The 18,006-nt window shown below is 53.6% G+C and overlaps 1 protein-coding gene across 1 annotated transcript; it reads left to right on the top strand.

Moving 5' to 3' along the window:
• Positions 1 to 1,836: 1,836 nt before the first annotated feature.
• Positions 1,837 to 16,674, top strand: LOC127585431 (germ cell-specific gene 1-like protein). The gene is made up of 8 exons (XM_052042857.1): positions 1,837 to 1,979; positions 2,140 to 2,248; positions 2,496 to 2,533; positions 7,605 to 7,876; positions 10,607 to 10,654; positions 15,186 to 15,338; positions 16,219 to 16,330; positions 16,413 to 16,674. The coding sequence occupies exons 1-8, from the start codon at positions 1,837 to 1,839 to the stop codon at positions 16,672 to 16,674; spliced, it is 1,137 nt and encodes a 378-aa protein (XP_051898817.1).
• Positions 16,675 to 18,006: the final 1,332 nt, after the last annotated feature.

Below are 18,006 nucleotides of genomic sequence, written 5' to 3'. Positions count from 1 at the left end.
TGCAACAGAAAGAATAACAGAACAACTGAGAGAAGCTGTTCTTGAGTCTGGTTGTCCGGGCTTTCAAGCTCCTGTATCTTCTCCCAGAAGGTAGAAGAGAGAGAAGGGAATGGCCGGGGTGGCTGCATCCTTGAAGATACTTTAGCCTTCCTGAGGCAGTGCGGCAACGGACAACGAAGACGGATGGGATGGAAGGAAGGGAGGAGCCGGGGACGGAACGGGCAGTGTTCCCCACTCTCTGCACGTTCTGTTGGTCCAGCACAGAGTAACTACCGCGTCAGGCTGAGACAGAACCCGCCAGGGTACTTTCTATAGCGCATCCGTGGAAGCTTGGGAGAATCCCCATGGACAGGCCGAATCTTCTCAGACGCCTAAGGAAGGGAACATGTTGATCGCTGCGTCAATGCGAAGGGACCGGGTGAGGCTGCTGGTGATGGCTTCCCTGAACACAGCACACGGGAGGGAGGAGGTGTCAGCCCCCGACAGCCCCCACTGAGGATGGGAAGTGACCCAGAGGCCGGGCAGGATCACACAGGGAGGAAGAGAACCGCTCACAGGCCAATGTTAAAGGTGCCAATGGCACTGAGAGGTGCCGGGAGTCACCATTAGACAACAGTGAGCTCTCCTCTGAAGAGAACACAGTAAATTAGCAAAAGAAACATCCCACACCGGGGACAACAGGTGCTAGAGCCTAGACAAAGCAGTCCCGAGGTGGATACCGGAGTCCAGGGAACTGGGCGCAGCAACTGTAGGATAGAAACCAGGGAAAACCTCAGGTTTCCCCGACAACCGTCTCCTTCCCCACTGGAGGAGGTCGGGAGCTGGACCCCGGTGTAGGGGGTGGTTTGGGGGGCGCAGCAGGTGACACAGGCTGTGGTGCTGGGACCTGAGCGACTGATCGCGGAGGTGGGATCTGCGAACCCGCACCTCCCACTGCAGCGGCTCGGGCGACTAACGTGCGCGGCGCGAGAGCCACGGTGCGGTGTGCGGCCACCTCGGGATCCCTCGCCAAGGTCGAGGCCGACCCGCTTCTGCAGGAGTGCAGCCCAACGCCCCTCTGACCCACCGGCAGTGGGTGCGACCGTAGTCCCAGGGGCCGTCGGTGTGGTCGGGGGTGACGGGGGGTGCAGCAGTTGCCATGGCTCTGGCCTGGGTGTCCTGCGGGGAAAGTGGGGGGAGCGTCACTGTCACTGAAGTCGGTGGTGGGTGGGTGTTTCCCTGCCCTGTGGTGGACGTGATGTCCTGGAACACTCCGCTCTGGCTGATCAACGTGTACATGGGCAGGGACTGCTGAGACGTGTACACCGTGTGTACACGGGGAGGGATTGCTGTGATGTGTACACTGTGTGTACACGGGCAGGGACTGCTGAGACGTGTACACCGTGTGTACACGGGGAGGGATTGCTGTGATGTGTACACTGTGTGTACACGGGCAGGGACTGCTGAGACGTGTACACCGTGTGTACACGGGCAGGGATTGCTGTGATGTGTACACCGTGTGTACACGGGGAGGGACTGCTGTGACGTGTACACCGTGTGTACACGGGGAGGGACTGCTGTGACGTGTACACCGTGTGTACACGGGGAGGGATTGCTGCAACAGTGAAAGATGCCAAGTCGCGTGACACCTTCAGCACCCCTGCAGGCAGAGCACAGCCACAACCCACCCGGTCGAGATCGGACGGCTCAGCCCGGTCCCGGATCGACTTCCTCGTGGTGTCGGAGCCAGTCGCGGTCAGATCCACCCACATCCCGCCGGTGTTCTTTGCTGACCTCTGCCTCCACTGAGAATGCTGGCAGACGCTGGGGGCCAAACAGAAGGTTCCGGATTGTGGAATGGGGGTATCGGCGACAGAACAAGGCTGGTTGAGGACTGAGTGGTGGGACAGGATCCAGGGGCTGAAGGGTCTCCTGTTGATGATCCCCAGACGTGATTTCCAGCGGCGGCCGGCAGGGACAGACCAGCCACTCGCTGAGCTGTAAACGCCGGCTGACCAATGGCACCCACCCTCGGACAGCAAATTAAAAAAAGGCATTTTAATCATCAGAGATCACGGCTCAGGGAGGGATTGCCGATCCAGGCGGGAGGATTAGAATCTAATCAAAGACGGACCTTGGGATTAAGCTCCCCCTCAGCAGACCAGCGGCGAAGAGGCAGACCTGTCATTCATTGGTGCGGCTGCCAGCAGCACTGATCTTTACTCAGGCACCGAAAGACCGAGGCTGTGGCACCTCCACATCACTGACCGTGAGTTAACTGCCTTTCACACCTTTAATTGTCTGTACGTCTGGGGGTGTCCGCGGCAAGGTGCGAACACCTTCCCCAGTGAGGGACTCCCCTTTCCTAAGGCCACTCTCCCCAGTCCAGCTACACTTCCCGCTGCCTCGGTAAAGCAGCCGAAGCAATCAAGGACCCCACCCGGCCCAGTCATCCCCTCTTCTCTCCTCTCCTGTCGGGCAGAATATACAAAAGCTTGAGAACCCGTACCCAATAGGCTCAAGGACAGCGTCTATCCCGCTGCCATCAGACTCTTGAGTGGATCTCTCGTATGGTAAAGAAAAACTCTTGATCTCCTGATCTACCTTGGCATGTCCCTTGCACTTTACTTGTTTCCCCGCACTGCACTTTCTCTGTAGCTACAATATTCTGCATTCTGTTTTCCTTTGTACTACCTCGATGTACTTACGTATGGAATAATCTGTCTGGGCGGCACGCAAACAAAAACTTCTCCCTGTATTTCGGTACATGTGACAATAATAAAGGTATAGTGTATTCGAGAGGTATAGTGTATAAAAGTAAGGAAGTGTTGATGAGGCTCTACGGGGCACTAATGAGGCCTCATTTGGAATATTGTGCGCAGTTTTGGGCCCCACATTTTGGGAAGGATGTGCTGACGTTGGAGAGGGTTCAGAGGAGATTTACGAGGCTGATTCCAGGAATGAAAGGGCTTACGTATGAGGAGCGTTTGTCGGCTCTTGGACTGTACTCGCTGGAGTACAGAAGAATGAGAGGGGACCTCATAGCGACATTTAAAATGTTGATAGGAAAGGACAGAGTAGATGTGGCTAGGCTGTTTCCCTCGGTGGGTGAGTCCAGGACCAGAGGGCACAATCTTAGAATTAGAGGGAGCAGTTTCAAAACAGAGATGAGGAGAAATTTCTTTAGCCAGAGGGTGGTGAATTTGTGGAACTCCTTGCCACGTACAGCAGTGGAGGCCAGATCAGTGGGGGCGTTCAAGGAGGAGATAGATAGATATCTAAATAGTCAGGATATCAAGGGATATGGGGATAAGGCTGGAAATTGGGATTAGAATAGGTTTTTTTCTTTCCTCCCCCATTCCCCATTTCTCATTTCTATTTTCCCTTTTCCTTGGAGCAGACTCGATGGGCCGAATGGCCTGCCTCTGCTCCCTTGTCTTGTGATCTTGTGAAGCCCCCTATTAATGGGGAGCCCTCTGTGTAAACCACTCATGCTGTCGGGGAGAGGTCCCTTCACCAGTAACTGCCCTTCCTTCTCTGTACCGTCACCCTCTTTGACTGCTCGTGAGTGAGGGAGCCTCTCCTACTACCCCACCCCATCCACCAGCCCAAGGCCGGGTGTAGAGGTTGCTCCAGCTCCCTGTGTGTCTCCGGGAATCCCTGTCCCGTCACCGCTCGGAGAAGGCGTGTCCGGAACGATGCCGAGGACCTTGGGTCCGCGCATCAGGGGCGCACGGAAGCCTGGTGTTAACGGCGGAAGGAGTGCCCACCCCCATCCGTGACGGGCTGCACCTCCCACGTCAGCCTCATCAACCACGGAGCCCATGCACTGGAGAGGAAGCAAGTCACTGTCTCGAGGGATCTGCCTGAGGAGAGGATGATCAGCACAGAGTCACACAGCACAGGAACAGGCCCTTCAGCCCAACACGTCCATGCCAACCAACGTGACTTCTTGAGCTTGTCCCATTTGCCTGGGTTTGGCCCACATCCCTAGAAACCATTCCTATCCATGTCCCTGCCCAAACGTCTTTTAAATGCTCTAATTGTACCTCCGTCTACCACTTCCCCGGAAGCTCGATCCATGTACCCACCGCCCTCTGTGTGGAAAAACCTGCCCCTCAGAACCTCTTTAAATCTTTCCCCTCTCACCTTAAACCTATGACCTCTAGTTTTAGACTCCCCTACCCTGGGAAAAAGACTGATCATCTACCTTATCTCTGCCCCCTCATGATTTTATAAACCTCTATAAGGTCACCCCTCAGCCTCCTGCGCTTCAGGGAAAAAAGTCCCAGTTTATCCAGTCTCTCCCTGTAACTCAAGCCCTCCGGTATCAGTGACTTCCTCATGAATACTTTCTGCACTCTTCCCAGCTTAATTGTCTCATGTACCGAGGTACAGTGAAAAACTTGTCTTGCATACCGTTCATACAGATCACTTCATTACACAGTGCATTGAGGTAGTACAGGGTAAAACAATAACAGAATGCAGAGTAAAGTGTTACAGAGAAAGTGCAGTGCAGGCAGGTAATAAGGTGCAAGGCTATAACGAGATAGATTGTGAGGTCAAGAGTCCATTTTATCGTACTAGAGAACCGTTCAATAGTCTTATAACAGCGGGATAAAAGCTGTCCTCGAGCCTGGTGGTACGTGCTTTCAGGCTTTTGTATCTTCTGCCCGATGGGAGGAGGGTGAAGAGAGAATGTCCGGGGTGGTGGGGTCTTTGACTGTGCCGGCTGCTTTACCGAGGCAGTGAGAAGTGTAGACAGAGTCCATGGAGGGGAGGCTGGTTTTCCGTGATGCGCTGAGCTGTGCCCACAACTCTCTGCAGTTTCTTGCGGTCCCAGGCAGAAACAGTTGCCGGACCAAGCCGTGATGCATCCGAATAGGATGCTTTCTGTGGTGTATCGATAAAAGTTGGTTGAGGGTCAAGGGGACATGCCAAATTTCTTTAGCCTCTGGAGAAAGTAGAAGCACTGATGAGCTTTCTTGACCGTGTGTCTACTTGGTTGGACCAGGACAGGCTATTGGTGATGTTCACCCTTGGAACCTGAAGCGCTCAAACCTCGAACCTCAGCACCCATTGACGTAAACAGGAACATTGTACACCTCCCCCTTTCCTAAAGTCAATGACCAGCTCTTTTGTTTTGCTGACATTGAGGGAAAGGTTGTTGTCGTGACACCATGTCACTAAGCTCTTTATCTCCTTCCTGTACTCCGAGATATGACCTGCTACGGTGGTATCATCTGCAAACTTGTAGATAGAGCAAAATCTGGCCACACAAGTCGTGAGGTATCGGGAGTAGGGTAGGGGGCTGAGGACGCAGCCTTGTGGGGCACCAGTGTTGAGATAATTGTGACAGGGATGTTGATGCCTATCCTCACTGACTGTGGTCTGTTGGTCAGAAAGTGACGGATCCAGTTACAAAGGAGATGTTGAGTCCCAGGTCTAGGGTTTGGAGATAGATTTGCTTGGAATTATAGTATGGAGGGTGGAGCTGTAGTCAATAAGCAATAGTCTAATGTAGGTGTCTTTACTGTCCAGATGCTCCAGAGAAGAGCGTAGGGCCAGGGAGATGGCGTCTGCTGTAGACCTGTTTCAGCGGTAGGTGAATTGCAGTGGGTCGAGGTTGTCTGGGAGGCTGGAGTTGATGCGTGCCATGAACAGCCTCTCAAAGCACTTCATGATGGTGGAATCAGAGCCACTGGTCGGTAGTCATTAAGGCACGTTACCTTGTTTTTCTTAGGTACCAGGATGATAGTGGTCTTCTTAAAGCAGGTGGGAACCTCAGATTGAAGTAGGGAGAGGTTAGAAATGTCTGCAAATACTCCTTGACATCCTCCTATAGCTAGGCAACCAGAACTACACACAATACTGGGTTGGACTGCACATACTAGTCCAACTTCTGCCACCAGAACCAACAGTCAATAATGGGGTCCTTCTCCAGATCCCCCCTATAATCCCCAGCCGTCCAGTAAACCATGAAAGTAGCTGCCCATCCCTGGTCAGTAACTGACTGCCTCTTCCCACTCAGTGTAGGCAGCAACGGGTTGTCCGAGAGTGGGATCAGGGAACGTGGGATACCTTTGGGAAGCTGGAGTGGGCACAGGTAAGGGGGTGGGGGTGTGTGAACCGGAGCAAAGGGACAGGTATGCACAGGGCGACTGTGAAAGCACCAAAAACCTGCACTGGATTCACCGAGGAGCTAAGTTTGCAGTAACTGGGCAAACCTTACGAAGGTTCATCACCTCGTCAGTTAAGGACAAGGGAGACTTGGCTGATAATTCCCGAGTTCAATGTCAATCGTGGAACAGTTACTGGAATGTAGCAAGGAGTCGGGAACTGGGCACTGGACCGATCTGAACCCTTCAGGGATGCCAGTGTGGACTTGCAGCGTGGATCGTGTCCAGTGAATCCTGTTGACGTTTTCTGGCTGGGACGTGTATGTGGTAGGGTGGGAAAGAGGGGTGTGTTACATGGACCTTTGTGCGTGGTGTTTGCATGTTCTTTGCTTGTGGTTTCCTCCCACATCCCGGTGACAGGTGAGTTGGGGGTTAGTTGGCTGCTGTAAATTGTCCCCAATGTTAGGGGAGGTGATGGGATTGTGTGGAGAATCAGATGGGAGGACTGTACGTTGGTGCTCCAGAGCGAGCACCAGTGATCCAGTGAATGTGCCCAATACTGACTCCAGCATCTCCCTCCTCACATACATCCCAGGCAAGGTTCACTCACCTAGCCTTCCTATTGCCTGCTGTACCCCTTCCATGCCCAGTGTCCACTGAACCCCTTCCATGCCCAGTGTCCACTGGACCCCTCCATGCCCAGTGTCTACTCTACCCCCTCCACGCCCAGTGTCCACTGGACTCCTCCTTACCCAGTGTCCACTGGACCCCTCCACGCCCAGTGTCTACTGTACCCCCTCCACGCCCAGTGTCCACTGGACTCCTCCTTACCCAGTGTCCACTGGACCCCTCCATGCCTAGTGTCTACTGTACCCCCTCCACGTCCAGTGTCCACTGGATCCTCCTCATGCGCAGTGTCCACTCTAACCATAGTGTTCACTGGAGCCTCTCCATACACCACTGAGGACGTTATCTTTTCCACTGCCCATCTTCTTCCCAGCTCACTTCCCTCCACACCCCCCCTCCCTGTCCCACCCAGCTCCAGATCTGCAGGAAGCGAACACGCTCCCGGCTGTCGACCTGGATTAACCCCTTTACCTCTGTCCTCAGACAGCCGGGACTTCCACAACCATGGTGTGGTGTTCATTAATAAACGTCTGTTATTAACCCGAGCCCCGGCCGGGAGACCAGGGAGTTCTCTCCAGCACCTTGGACACCACCAACCCCTCAGTCAGCATCTGTGGGGGGGGAAGGAATTGTCAATGTTTCAGTTGCATCAGGACAGAAACGTTGACTGTCCATTCCCCCCCACAGATGCTGCTCGACCGGCTGAGTTCCTCCGGCAGATTGGTTGTTACCCAACATCTACCTGGGATGTCCTGAGATCATGTCCCTTCGCCTACCCAGCCGCAGTAATGTGAAGCCCTGGTATGGCGGGCTAGTATGATGATGATGGGCCGATTGCCTATGTGTTTCAGGGGCTCGGGTGGTGATGAATCGCGACGCACTCTCCCTGCTGCTGAACTTGGTGGCGGTGAGCCTGTCGGCCACGGCCCTCGTCACCACCTACTGGTGCGTGGGCACGCAGAAGGTGCCGAAGCCAGCCTGCACGCCGGCCAGGACGACGGACTGCACACTCGCCCCTGGCACCCATGCCAGCTCCAACGGCAGCCTTGGCGACAGCGAGTACAGCTGGGAGACGGGCGACGACCGCTTCACCTTCCGCGCCTTCCACACCGGCATCTGGACCTCCTGTGAGGAGAACATCACCGGCGCAGGTGGCGGCATCTGTTCGCGGGCCAGGGGCGGCAGGGCGCCCAGCGGGGCAGCAGCCGCCCAGCGGGACAACGGGTGCCCAGCGGGGCAACAGGGCGGCCAGCAGGGCAACAGCCACCCAGGCACTGCCAGCCCTACCTCAGGGTAACTGGGTGACCTGGACCGCGCACGGCTGGGGGGTCGGCTAGGGTTTTCGGCTGGGGGTCCCTGCTGGGGGTTTTTGGCTGGGGGCTCTCAGCTGTTCCCAGCTGGGGGTCACAACTGGAAATCACAGCTCCAGGTCACCTCTGCAGGTCACAGTCAGGGGTCACGGCTGGATGTCTCAGGTGACACCGAGCATTCTGGGCTGGTTAAGAAGTCCTAATGCCTGGGGTTAGTGTGTGGGTGGGGGGGAGAGGGGGGTTAGTGTGTGTAGGGGAGGGGGGGTTAGTGTGTGTGGGGGAGAGGGGGAGGTTAATGTGTGTGGGGGAGAGAGGGGGTTAGTGTGTGTGTGGGGGGTTAGTGGGGTGGGGGGGAGAGAGGGAGGTTAGTGTGTGTGGGGGAGGGGGAGGTTAATGTGTGTGGAGGAGAGAGGGGGGTTAGTGTGTGGGGGAGAGAGGGAGGTTAGTGTGTGTGGGGGAGGGGGAGGTTAATGTGTGTGGAGGAGAGAGGGGGGTTAGTGTGTGTGGGGAAGAGGGGGAGGTTAATGTGTGTGGGGGGAGAGAGGGGGGTTAGTGTGTGTGTGGGGGGTTAGTGTGTGTGTGGAGGAGAGAGGGGGGTTAGTGTGTGTGTGGGGGAGAGGGGGTTAGTGTGTGGGGGGAGAGGGAGGTTAGTGTGTGTAGGGGAGGGGGAGGTTAATGTGTGTGGGGGAGAGAGGGGGTTAGTGTGTGTGTGGAGGAGAGAGGGGGTTAGTGTGTGTGTGGGGGAGAGGGGGTTAGTGTGTGGGGGGAGAGAGGGAGGTTAGTGTGTGTAGGGGAGGGGGAGGTTAATGTGTGTGGGGGAGAGAGGGGGTTAGTGTGTGTGTGGGGGGTTAGTGTGTGTGGGGGGAGAGAGGGAGGTTAGTGTGTGTGGGGGAGGGGGAGGTTAATGTGTACGGGGGGAGAGAGGGGTTAGTGTGTGTGGGGGAGAGAGGGGGTTAGTGTGTAGATTTGCTGAGACTTGTTCACGGCTCAGTCACTCCCCAAGGGCTGTAGCCACAGGTCTCTGGTGTCCACTGGTCACTGGGAGACCACGTCAGGGCAGAACAGTTAACCCCCAGTGTTTAGGCGGCGCTGCCGGGAACTCTGTTCCCGACTGGCTGAGGTCCAGATATAAATGAAACCCTTGCAAGTCTGAGTGCACGGAGCAACACAGGAGTTACAGCACAGACGAGGCCATTTGGCCCAACTGCCTATTTCATGCTGTACAAGAAGCCCCCTCTCCCCTGTCCTTCCTCCCACCCCACAGGCAATTCCTCCCTCCCACCAACCCCATCTCAGCCCAGCTGTTCACAACACCCACGTCACATGAATCCAACGCTGAATAATTACACGATTAAGTGATTTTATCTTTCACAGAGAATAAAAAAAAGCTTGTATGAAATGAGAAGATTAATAACTAGGTCATACAGTTGCAGGTTAAGATTAAAAAGCTATAAATCTGAAATAAAATTAGAAAATGATGCAAATCCATACCAGGGTTGAGAGAATCGAGATGTTAATCTGGAAAAAAACACTGCAGATGCTGGAAATCTGAAATAAAAGGAGAAAATGCTGGAAACTCAGCAGGTTAGGCAGCATCCGTGGAGAAACGGTTCACAAACGTTTCCATCCTGGGACCCTTCATCGGAGCTGGGCAAGAAGGTTTCTCTCTGTCCTGGTTCTGATGACGGGTCTCGGGAGCTCTGGCGGTTACAGCGGGAGTGTTTCGGGCTCTGGAACCCGGTGCCCGCGGGCAAGGTGTCTGGTGGGTAGGAGAGCAGAGACTTGGGGGGGGGGGGACAGGGTGTGGGGGGTTGGGGAGAGGCAGATGACACCCTGTAACCGGCCGGAGTGATGCCCACTAAACCCTTTTCTGAAGCCTCGACATCTCCCACCACCCAAGGGAGCCTCCGGTGTATCGTTCTACACTGATCATACCGGTGACATTATCCGTCCTGCCGGGGACGGAGCGCGATGTGGTGCAGAGGGTCAGTCACAGCCCAGTAACACAGCACCCGCTCTCCTGTGGGATCCATCATGTGACTGTTCACTGACCCCTCACTGACCTATCATTGACCCTCACTGATCATTGACCGTTGACCTCTCACTGATTTGTTGACCTCTCACTGACCTTCGTTGACCCTCACTGACCCTTTGTTGACCCCTTACCAACCCTTCACCGACCCCTCACTGACCCTTCGTTGACCTCTCACCGCCTCCCCCTAGAAGACTCTGAGCAACAACCACCCTGACCCCGGGGCAGGAGGTTACCCCCCCCCCCCCCAAGGCAGGTCACAGAATCCTCCCCCTCCCCCCATCTGTGACTCTGGGTAGCACACTGGAGGGGCCGAACGGCCACTGGCTGGCAAGGTGGGAGCCAGATGCATCAGACGACCAGACAAGGCTGGGCGAGGGGAGAGGGGTGAGGGGTGGGGTGCGGGGGGACAGTGTCAGGGGGAGAAGGAGAGGGCGGGGGGCGAGGGGTGGAGGGAGAGGGGCGAGTGGCAGGGGAGAGGGCGGGGGGGAGAGCACGGCGCCATCAGCTCCAGGCGTTAACGGCCGCTCTCATTTCAGGGGAGGAATGCCGGAGCTTCGTTGACTTGACCCCCATCACACAGCAAGGTGAGGGGGCACCGGGTCGTCAGGGTGGGACTGACAGGGCTGGGAGAGGGGAGAGGGGAGATGGGACCGTGGGTTGGGGTGGGGCTGGTAGAAGATGGGGAATGCCCTGGGGTGGGTGAGGGAGGTGTGGAAGGGTGGGGGTAGGGGCTGGAGGGGAATGGGGAAAGGAAGTGTGGTGATCGGGAGGGGAATAAGGCAAATGATGGGGGGGGGGGGGAGTGGGATAACCACGGGGTGGTGGGTTCTGGTTCTGAACCCAGTCTGAGGTAAAGGGTGGTGAAGTCTTCAGTGAGATTGCGCTCTGTCTAACCATAAAAGCCATTTAAGTTGAGCATTCTCGATGCGATGTTTGTGTTTGGTTCCTTGTGAGGACACAGCAGATGTTTATATTGCACATTCGTATTAAACAAGAGCCCCCCTCCCATGCTGCCCCCTCCCCTCTGTGTCCTGTGTCCTGGTTCCCACCACACCTCGCTCACTCTCTCTGGGCCCCTTTGGTGCATCTCATTCTGTTTCTCCTCCTCCCTCTCCCACATTTCACACTCCTGCACTGTCCTGGTTCCTTCCCTGTGGAACTTTACTCATTGTTGTCCCTTACGTGTCCGCCGGTCCCCTGCTGCCGGATTTTATAATCTGCATTTTTCCCCTTGGGGCTCGAATGCCTGGGTGATCATCAAGTTTCGGGGGTCAGAAGCCCGGACATCACCGATGCATTGAATGTCACATTCCCACCCCGGCGTCTGACCAACACACACCCTGACCCGTAACTGACACACACACCCACACCCTCTGACCCCTGACCCTGATACTCTTCAAATTGCAGTGTGGGTTCTATCGCGAGACACGGTGGATGTAATCCTCTGTGTCGCCACTGCAGTAGAAGGGCAGTGAGCAGAATCAACCGCTGCAGGTGGCCTTTATTAGCCACGTCTTCACCTCCGACACTGGGACGGACTGTGGATCTTCCTGCTCGGATGTGGCTGCCTGCAGACATTTGTCGGCGTCTCACGTTGGCTTCACGATGGGAGGAATGCCAGTGGGTCCGGAACAGATCCAATCCCGGGGCAAGCAGACGTCGAGCGAGGCTGCTGCCATTGCCCGACACTTGGTGATCCACATCGCCTCCCCAATAAACATCCTGCTGGAGTGGAGCCAAGCTCCGGGGCTAATGGGAAACTGTTCGACCCACGTCACCCCTGCCCCAGAACCAAGGTCACCCCAACCGCAAGGGGGAAGAACGAGCTGAGCCAATATCGCAGATAGGTGACTGGTACAGGTCGGGAAATCAAGTTCCCTGATGTTGTAGAATTCAATATTGAGTCCAGAAGGCTGCGACGTGCCCCAAGAGAAGGTGAGGAGCTGCTCCTCAGTGTTACTTTGGCCTCACTGCAACATTAACACGAGGGGGCATAATTTTAAGGTAATTGGAGGAAGATGTCAGGGGTAAGTTTGTTACACAGAGAGTGGTGGGTGTGTGGAACGCACTGCCGGCAGAGGTTGTGGGGGCAGATACATTGGGGACGTTTAAGAGACTCTTAGATAGAAAAATATGGGGTTATGTGGGAGGGAAGTGTTAGATAGATCTTAGAGCAGGATAAAATGTCGGCACAACATTGCGGGCCGAAGGGCCTGTACTGTGCTGCAGTGTTCTATATGTTCTATGTTAACTGTAATTTAATTGATTGTTTGAAGAGGTAACAGTGTATTAATGAGGGCAGGGAGGTTGATGTAGTCTGTACAGACTTCAGTAAGACCTTTGACAAAATCTCACATAGGAACTGGTCCACAAGGCTGATGCCCATAGAATTCAGGGCAAGCTGGTAAATTGGAACCGAGATTGACTTGGCAATAAATGCAGAGGGTGATGTGGAGACTTGTTTCTGTGGTTGGAAGCCTGTGGCCAGTGGGGTACCTCAGGAGCTGGGACCCTTGCTGTTTGTTATAAACATTAGTGGTTTGGGGGTGGACACGGAAGGTGTGATAGGACATTTGTATGTTTTTACATTACAGGAAAATTGGCAGGTTGTTAATGGTGAGAATGACGTTGATCAGCTGGTAAGATGGGCAATGGTCGTTGGAATTGAATCCTGATGAGTGTGAGGTGATGTACTTTGACAGGACCAATAGGGATAGAACATACACGATGAAAGGTAGGGCCTTGGGAAATACTGACAAACAGAGGGACCTCGGTGGACAAGTTCAAGGATCCCTGAAGGTGACTGCACAGCTGAAGATGGCATACAGGTTGTTCACCTTCATTAGCTGGGGAATAGTGTGCAAGTGCAGGGCGGTTATGGTGCAACCTTAAAACATCCATTATGTCAAAGCTTGAATACTGTGTATAGTTCCAGCCATCTCATTATTGGAAGGGTTTGACTGCACTGGAGAGGGTGCAGAGGAGAGTCACCAGGATGTTGCTTGGAATGGAGTGTTTGAGTTATGAGGAGACTGAACAGGCAGGGCTTGGAGTGGAGGAGTGTGAGGGAGGACCTGACTGAGGTACACAAAATTATATAGATAGCATAGGTAATAAAACACTTTTCCTTAAGGCAGAGGGATCTATAACCAGAGGGCATAGGTTTACGTAAGGAATTAGAGGTTCAGAGAGGATCTGAGGAAGAATCTTTGCACCCAGAGGGTGCTTGGAATCCGGAACGCACTGCCTGAGCAGACAGTGAGGCAGAGACTCTCCCAGTCAACAAGCATCTGGATTAAAACTTCAATCACCAGAGCCATGTTCTGGAAAATGTGATCAGTATAAATGGGAATACTCGATAGTTGGCTTGAACATGGTGGGTTGAAGGGTCCATTTCTCTGCTGACTCCGCCCTCCTGCCCCATCTGTGGTAGACTTCATACATCCCACATTGACTTTACAGCCACCTCAGGACCCACAGAACTGGAATAAAAGCAAGTCACCCTCAGTATTGGGGAAATGAACCATTCTGGAGTCGACAGAACTTTGCAGGTGACATCCACCGTCTCCACTGCCACCTCCCTCAAAGCGCTAGGATGCAGATCCTAGGGGTTTATTGGCTTCAGTTCTAAACTCTTTGATTTACTAATTCTATTATTTAATTACTTGTTTTAGTTTCATTCTGCCCCTCATTCGCTCCAGCCCCGCAGCCCTCCGCTATTTCCAGCTTCTGTGAAGACTGAGATGAGATATTGTTTAATTTGTCGCTCATTTCCTCTCCCCCAGTATGGTTTCTGCTGTCACACTGTGGGAAGGACCCACATTCACCTTTATCTAATCTTTAGAAACGTGGACACTCTCTTTGCTTTGTTTGATTTTCTCTTTCCTGGTCGTCTGCTGAAGTCCGGCCTCTCCCCAGTCCTCCGATTCCTGTTCTTTTTTGCATTGTCAGGATTCCACCCCACCCATCCCCACCACCACCCCCCACTACCCCCCTGCCAACCCCCCACCACCTCCCCACCACCTCCCCACCCAAGCTTCAACTTCTCATGCCTGCGGCTGGACCACTTTCTTCTGCCGGCCTTTTCTGCCTTAGATGCCTAAAGCTTCACTGTAAGCCACGTGTTAATTCTCTGAACATCGCCCGTTACTCACCTTCTGCCATCATTTTTAACATCACTTCCCAGTCTCTCGGCCATCTCACACCTCCATAGTTTGCTTTATTTCAAATTGACCTAAATCACTTTCAATCTATTATGATATTATGATCACTCTTCCCTAAAGGCCCCTTAATCACCAGCTCATCAGTTGGTCTTTTCTGCTGACCCAATATTATTAGAGCCATTTTCCTCATTGGTTCCTCTGGATACTAACCCAGAAATCCTCTCTTATACACTCCATGAGATCATCCTCCACTCTATTGCTGTTAATTGAAGTTTCCTCAGTCTATTTGTGGATTAACATCCCTCATATCTACTTGTATTACCCTTGTTATGTATCCCTCATTTCCTGACATGCTACACCCTACATTCCCTCTGCATTTCGGGATCTATAGAGAGCTCGCCCCCACCCCCGAGACCAGCGCACAGTGTCCCTGGTACACACACACACACACACACACTGAGACCAGCACACAGTGTCCCTGGTACACACACACACTGAGACCAGCACACAGTGTCCCTGGTACACACACACACTGAGACCAGTGCACAGTGTCCCTGGTACACACACACACACTGAGACCAGCACACAGTGTCCCTGCTACACACACACACTGAGACCAGCACACAAGTGTCCCCTGGTACACACACACACACACACTGAGACCAGCACACAGTGTCCCTGCTACACACACACACTGAGACCAGCACACAGTGTCCCTGCTACACACACACACACTGAGACCAGCACACAGTGTCCCTGCTACACACACACACACTGAGACCAGCACACAGTGTCCCTGGTACACACACACACACTGAGACCAGCACACAGTGTCCCCTGGTACACACACACACACTGAGACCAGCACACAGTGTCCCTGGTACATACACATGGAGACCAGCACACCGTGTCCCTGGTACACACACACTGACGTTCTCCCCCTGTGGTACAGGTATACTGTGGCTCTCCCTGGTTTCCGAAGTTCTCTACATTGCTTTGCTGTCCATCAGTTTCCTGCTGATGGGGTTGGAGCTGTGCTTCCCTCGAAATTCCACCTGCGCACTCAAGCTCAATGCATTCGCAGCCATCTTCTCCGTGCTGTCAGGTGAGTTAGGCTTTGTAAATATCAGACTGTTCACAATTACAGGGTAACTCCCTCTACACACCCCAAGGACTCCTGTAAATATCCATAAATTCAAGGGAGTTCTTACAATGAATTCCTGTGAATTCTGACACAGTCCCAGCTGCTCACACAGAACCTCCCATGTGGGTGAGTCACATATTCGATGTGAATATGTGTTGGTGACTGTGGTGTGTGTGCGACTGCCTGTGTGAGTTTGTATCGGTACATCTGGGTGTGTGTGTTCGTGGTGAAGAGAGATGCTGGGTGTCACTGAGTGTGTGACTGAGAGTGAGTGTGCATGTGCAAATGTGCATCAGTGAATGACAGCGTGTATCAGTAAGTGTGACAGTGAACGGTATTGGTTTATTATTGTCACTTGTACCGAGGTACAGTGAAAAACTTGTCTTGCATACTGATCGTACAGGTCAATTCATTACACAGTGCAGTTACATTGAGTTAGTACAGAGTGCATTGATGTAGTACAGGTAAAAACAATAACAGTACAGAGTAAGGTGTCACAGCTACAGAGAAAGTGCAGTGCAATAAGGTGCAAGGTCACAACAAGGTAGATCGTGAGGTCAGAGTCCATCTCATTGTATAAGGGAACCGTTCAATAGTCTTATCACAGTGGGGTAGAAGCTGTCCTTAAGTAAATGTGAGTGTAAGTGTGTGTGCACGTGGCACTGTGTTTGTTCACGAGTGTGCACGTCAGTGTGTGCATGTACCATTCAGTATGTGCACCGTTAACTGTGCACAATAGTGCATGTGTGCACCATTGAACATGCATAGTGTGCGCGCAGCTCTATGTGCGAGTTCACTAGCGAGTGCACGCGTCAGTGAGTGATGCTCTCCTTTTACTCAGGCCTGCTGGGAATGGTGGCCCACATGATGTACACACAAGTTTTCCAAGTGACAGCAAGTCAAGGGCCAGAGGACTGGAGACCCCACCGCTGGGACTTCGGCTGGTCCTTCTAGTGAGTACAACACGTTTCAGGGATGGGGGGCAGCAGGTGGTTTGCGGGGTGGCCTCTCCATTAACCCCGTGTTGTTTTGCAGCCTGGCCTGGCTCTCCTTCACCTTCTGCATGGCGTCCTCTGTCACGGCTCTGAACATCTACACCAAGACGGTCCTGGAATTCCACCAGTCGCAGAAGCAGAGCCTGAAGCAGCGACCCGAGAGGCTGGGCTATTTCCCCGGCCGCTTCAACCAGTCCGCTTCTGTTGATATCTTCACCAACCTGGCTCCCGGTCTCCTGGTGAGGCCAGGGTCAGTGGACGAGCCCGACTCAGCAGAGTCCCTGGGAGATGAGCGCTGCTAACTCAGCCCGCGGGCTGAATGGCCTTCTGCAGCCTGATGGTGAAGAAGGGCAGCAGAAATTAGTCTTCCGTCAGAAACACCGTCACAATACGTAGCCTGTGCTGTGGGCAGTAACTACAGGAGCTTGTGCAGATTTCAGGCCCATCACAGAGTTAGTGAGAGATTCGGTCACTGAGTCCCGGCAGCGTTGAGGTAAACAGTCTTCAGCAGATCCTGGGGTGGGCAGTGTGGGATGGGCCACAGGAAGAGGACAGTCCAGGTCAGCGGGATTGTACTGACCCTTCTGCCTTTGACTGTTCTGGTAGTTGTGCACTTTTGCACAAAACACGGACTACCGGAGATCTTCGCCCTCCCATACACCTCCGAGACCTGGACTACCTACAGAAGGCACCGGAGGAGTCCCCCCACCGCTGTGTCCACAAAATCCTTCAAATCCTCTGGAAGGACAAGCAAACCAAAGTTGGTGCCCTCTCCCAGGCGATGCCCCCAGGATGGAAGCGCAGGTTACACTCAATTACCCACGTTGGGCAGGCCACGTCATTCACACGCCCGACACTCGACTCCCAGAGCAGATGCACTGTTCTGATCTCGGTCATGAAAAGAAGTTTCCAGGTGGACAGAAGAAAAGATTTGAAGATGTTCTCAATGCCCGTTTGAAGAACAACATCCTCACTGACTCCTGGGAACCTCTGGCCCACGATCACTCAAAGTACAGGAGCAGCATTAGGGATGGTTTTGAGAACCTTAAGGCCATGTGTCAGGAGCACACTGAAGCCCTGTGTAAGCAGCAGGAGGAACACACCACCTCACAAACAACCCAGTCTGCCACCCTGTCAGTGAAAGGGTCGAGGTGTCCCACATTGGTCTCACCAGTTAGCCAGGAACCCACAGAACTGCAGAGACAGGTCATCCTCGATCCCAAGGACTGCCCGAGAAGTGTGGTGATGAAACTTGTCCAAGAGTCAACACCAGAGTCCAGACAGTGAAACTCTGTGAATATTGTCACATAAAAAAGGATTAGTAAACGACTGAGCCGTGTATGTGGAAAGGGTACTGGGGCAAGTGGGTCGACTGTACAGGAGAGAGCCTTGTCTCAACTGAAGTGAGTGTTCAAGCAAGGACAAGCAGTTTCCTTGATCCATTTGTAGGATACAGCTGTTCCAGGCAAGGCCAGCATTTGTGGCCCATCCTTAATTGTTTCTGAGAAGGTGTCTGAGCTGTCTGGGTGAGTAACCGCAGTGCATCTTGCAGATGGTGCACACTGCAGTCACTATGGGTCAGTGGTGGAGGGAGTGAATGTTTAGAATGGTGGACGGGGTGTCATACAAGTGGG

This window comes from Pristis pectinata, chromosome 33 (genome assembly GCF_009764475.1).
Source record: "Pristis pectinata isolate sPriPec2 chromosome 33, sPriPec2.1.pri, whole genome shotgun sequence".
Taxonomy (NCBI): domain Eukaryota; kingdom Metazoa; phylum Chordata; class Chondrichthyes; order Rhinopristiformes; family Pristidae; genus Pristis; species Pristis pectinata.
This window is presented reverse-complemented; position numbering and strand designations above follow the sequence as displayed.

Excerpts from the sequence above, each read along its gene's own strand:
- LOC127585431 (XM_052042857.1), top strand. The coding sequence starts at position 1,837 with ATGGGGGTATCGGCGACAGAACAAGGCTGGTTGAGGACTGAGTGGTGG. Across the intron at positions 2,249-2,495 it reads GCACCTCCACATCACTGACC|GCTCAAGGACAGCGTCTATC; the intron begins GTGAGTTAACTG and ends CGTACCCAATAG. Across the intron at positions 2,534-7,604 it reads TCCCGCTGCCATCAGACTCT|ACTCTCCCTGCTGCTGAACT; the intron begins TGAGTGGATCTC and ends GAATCGCGACGC.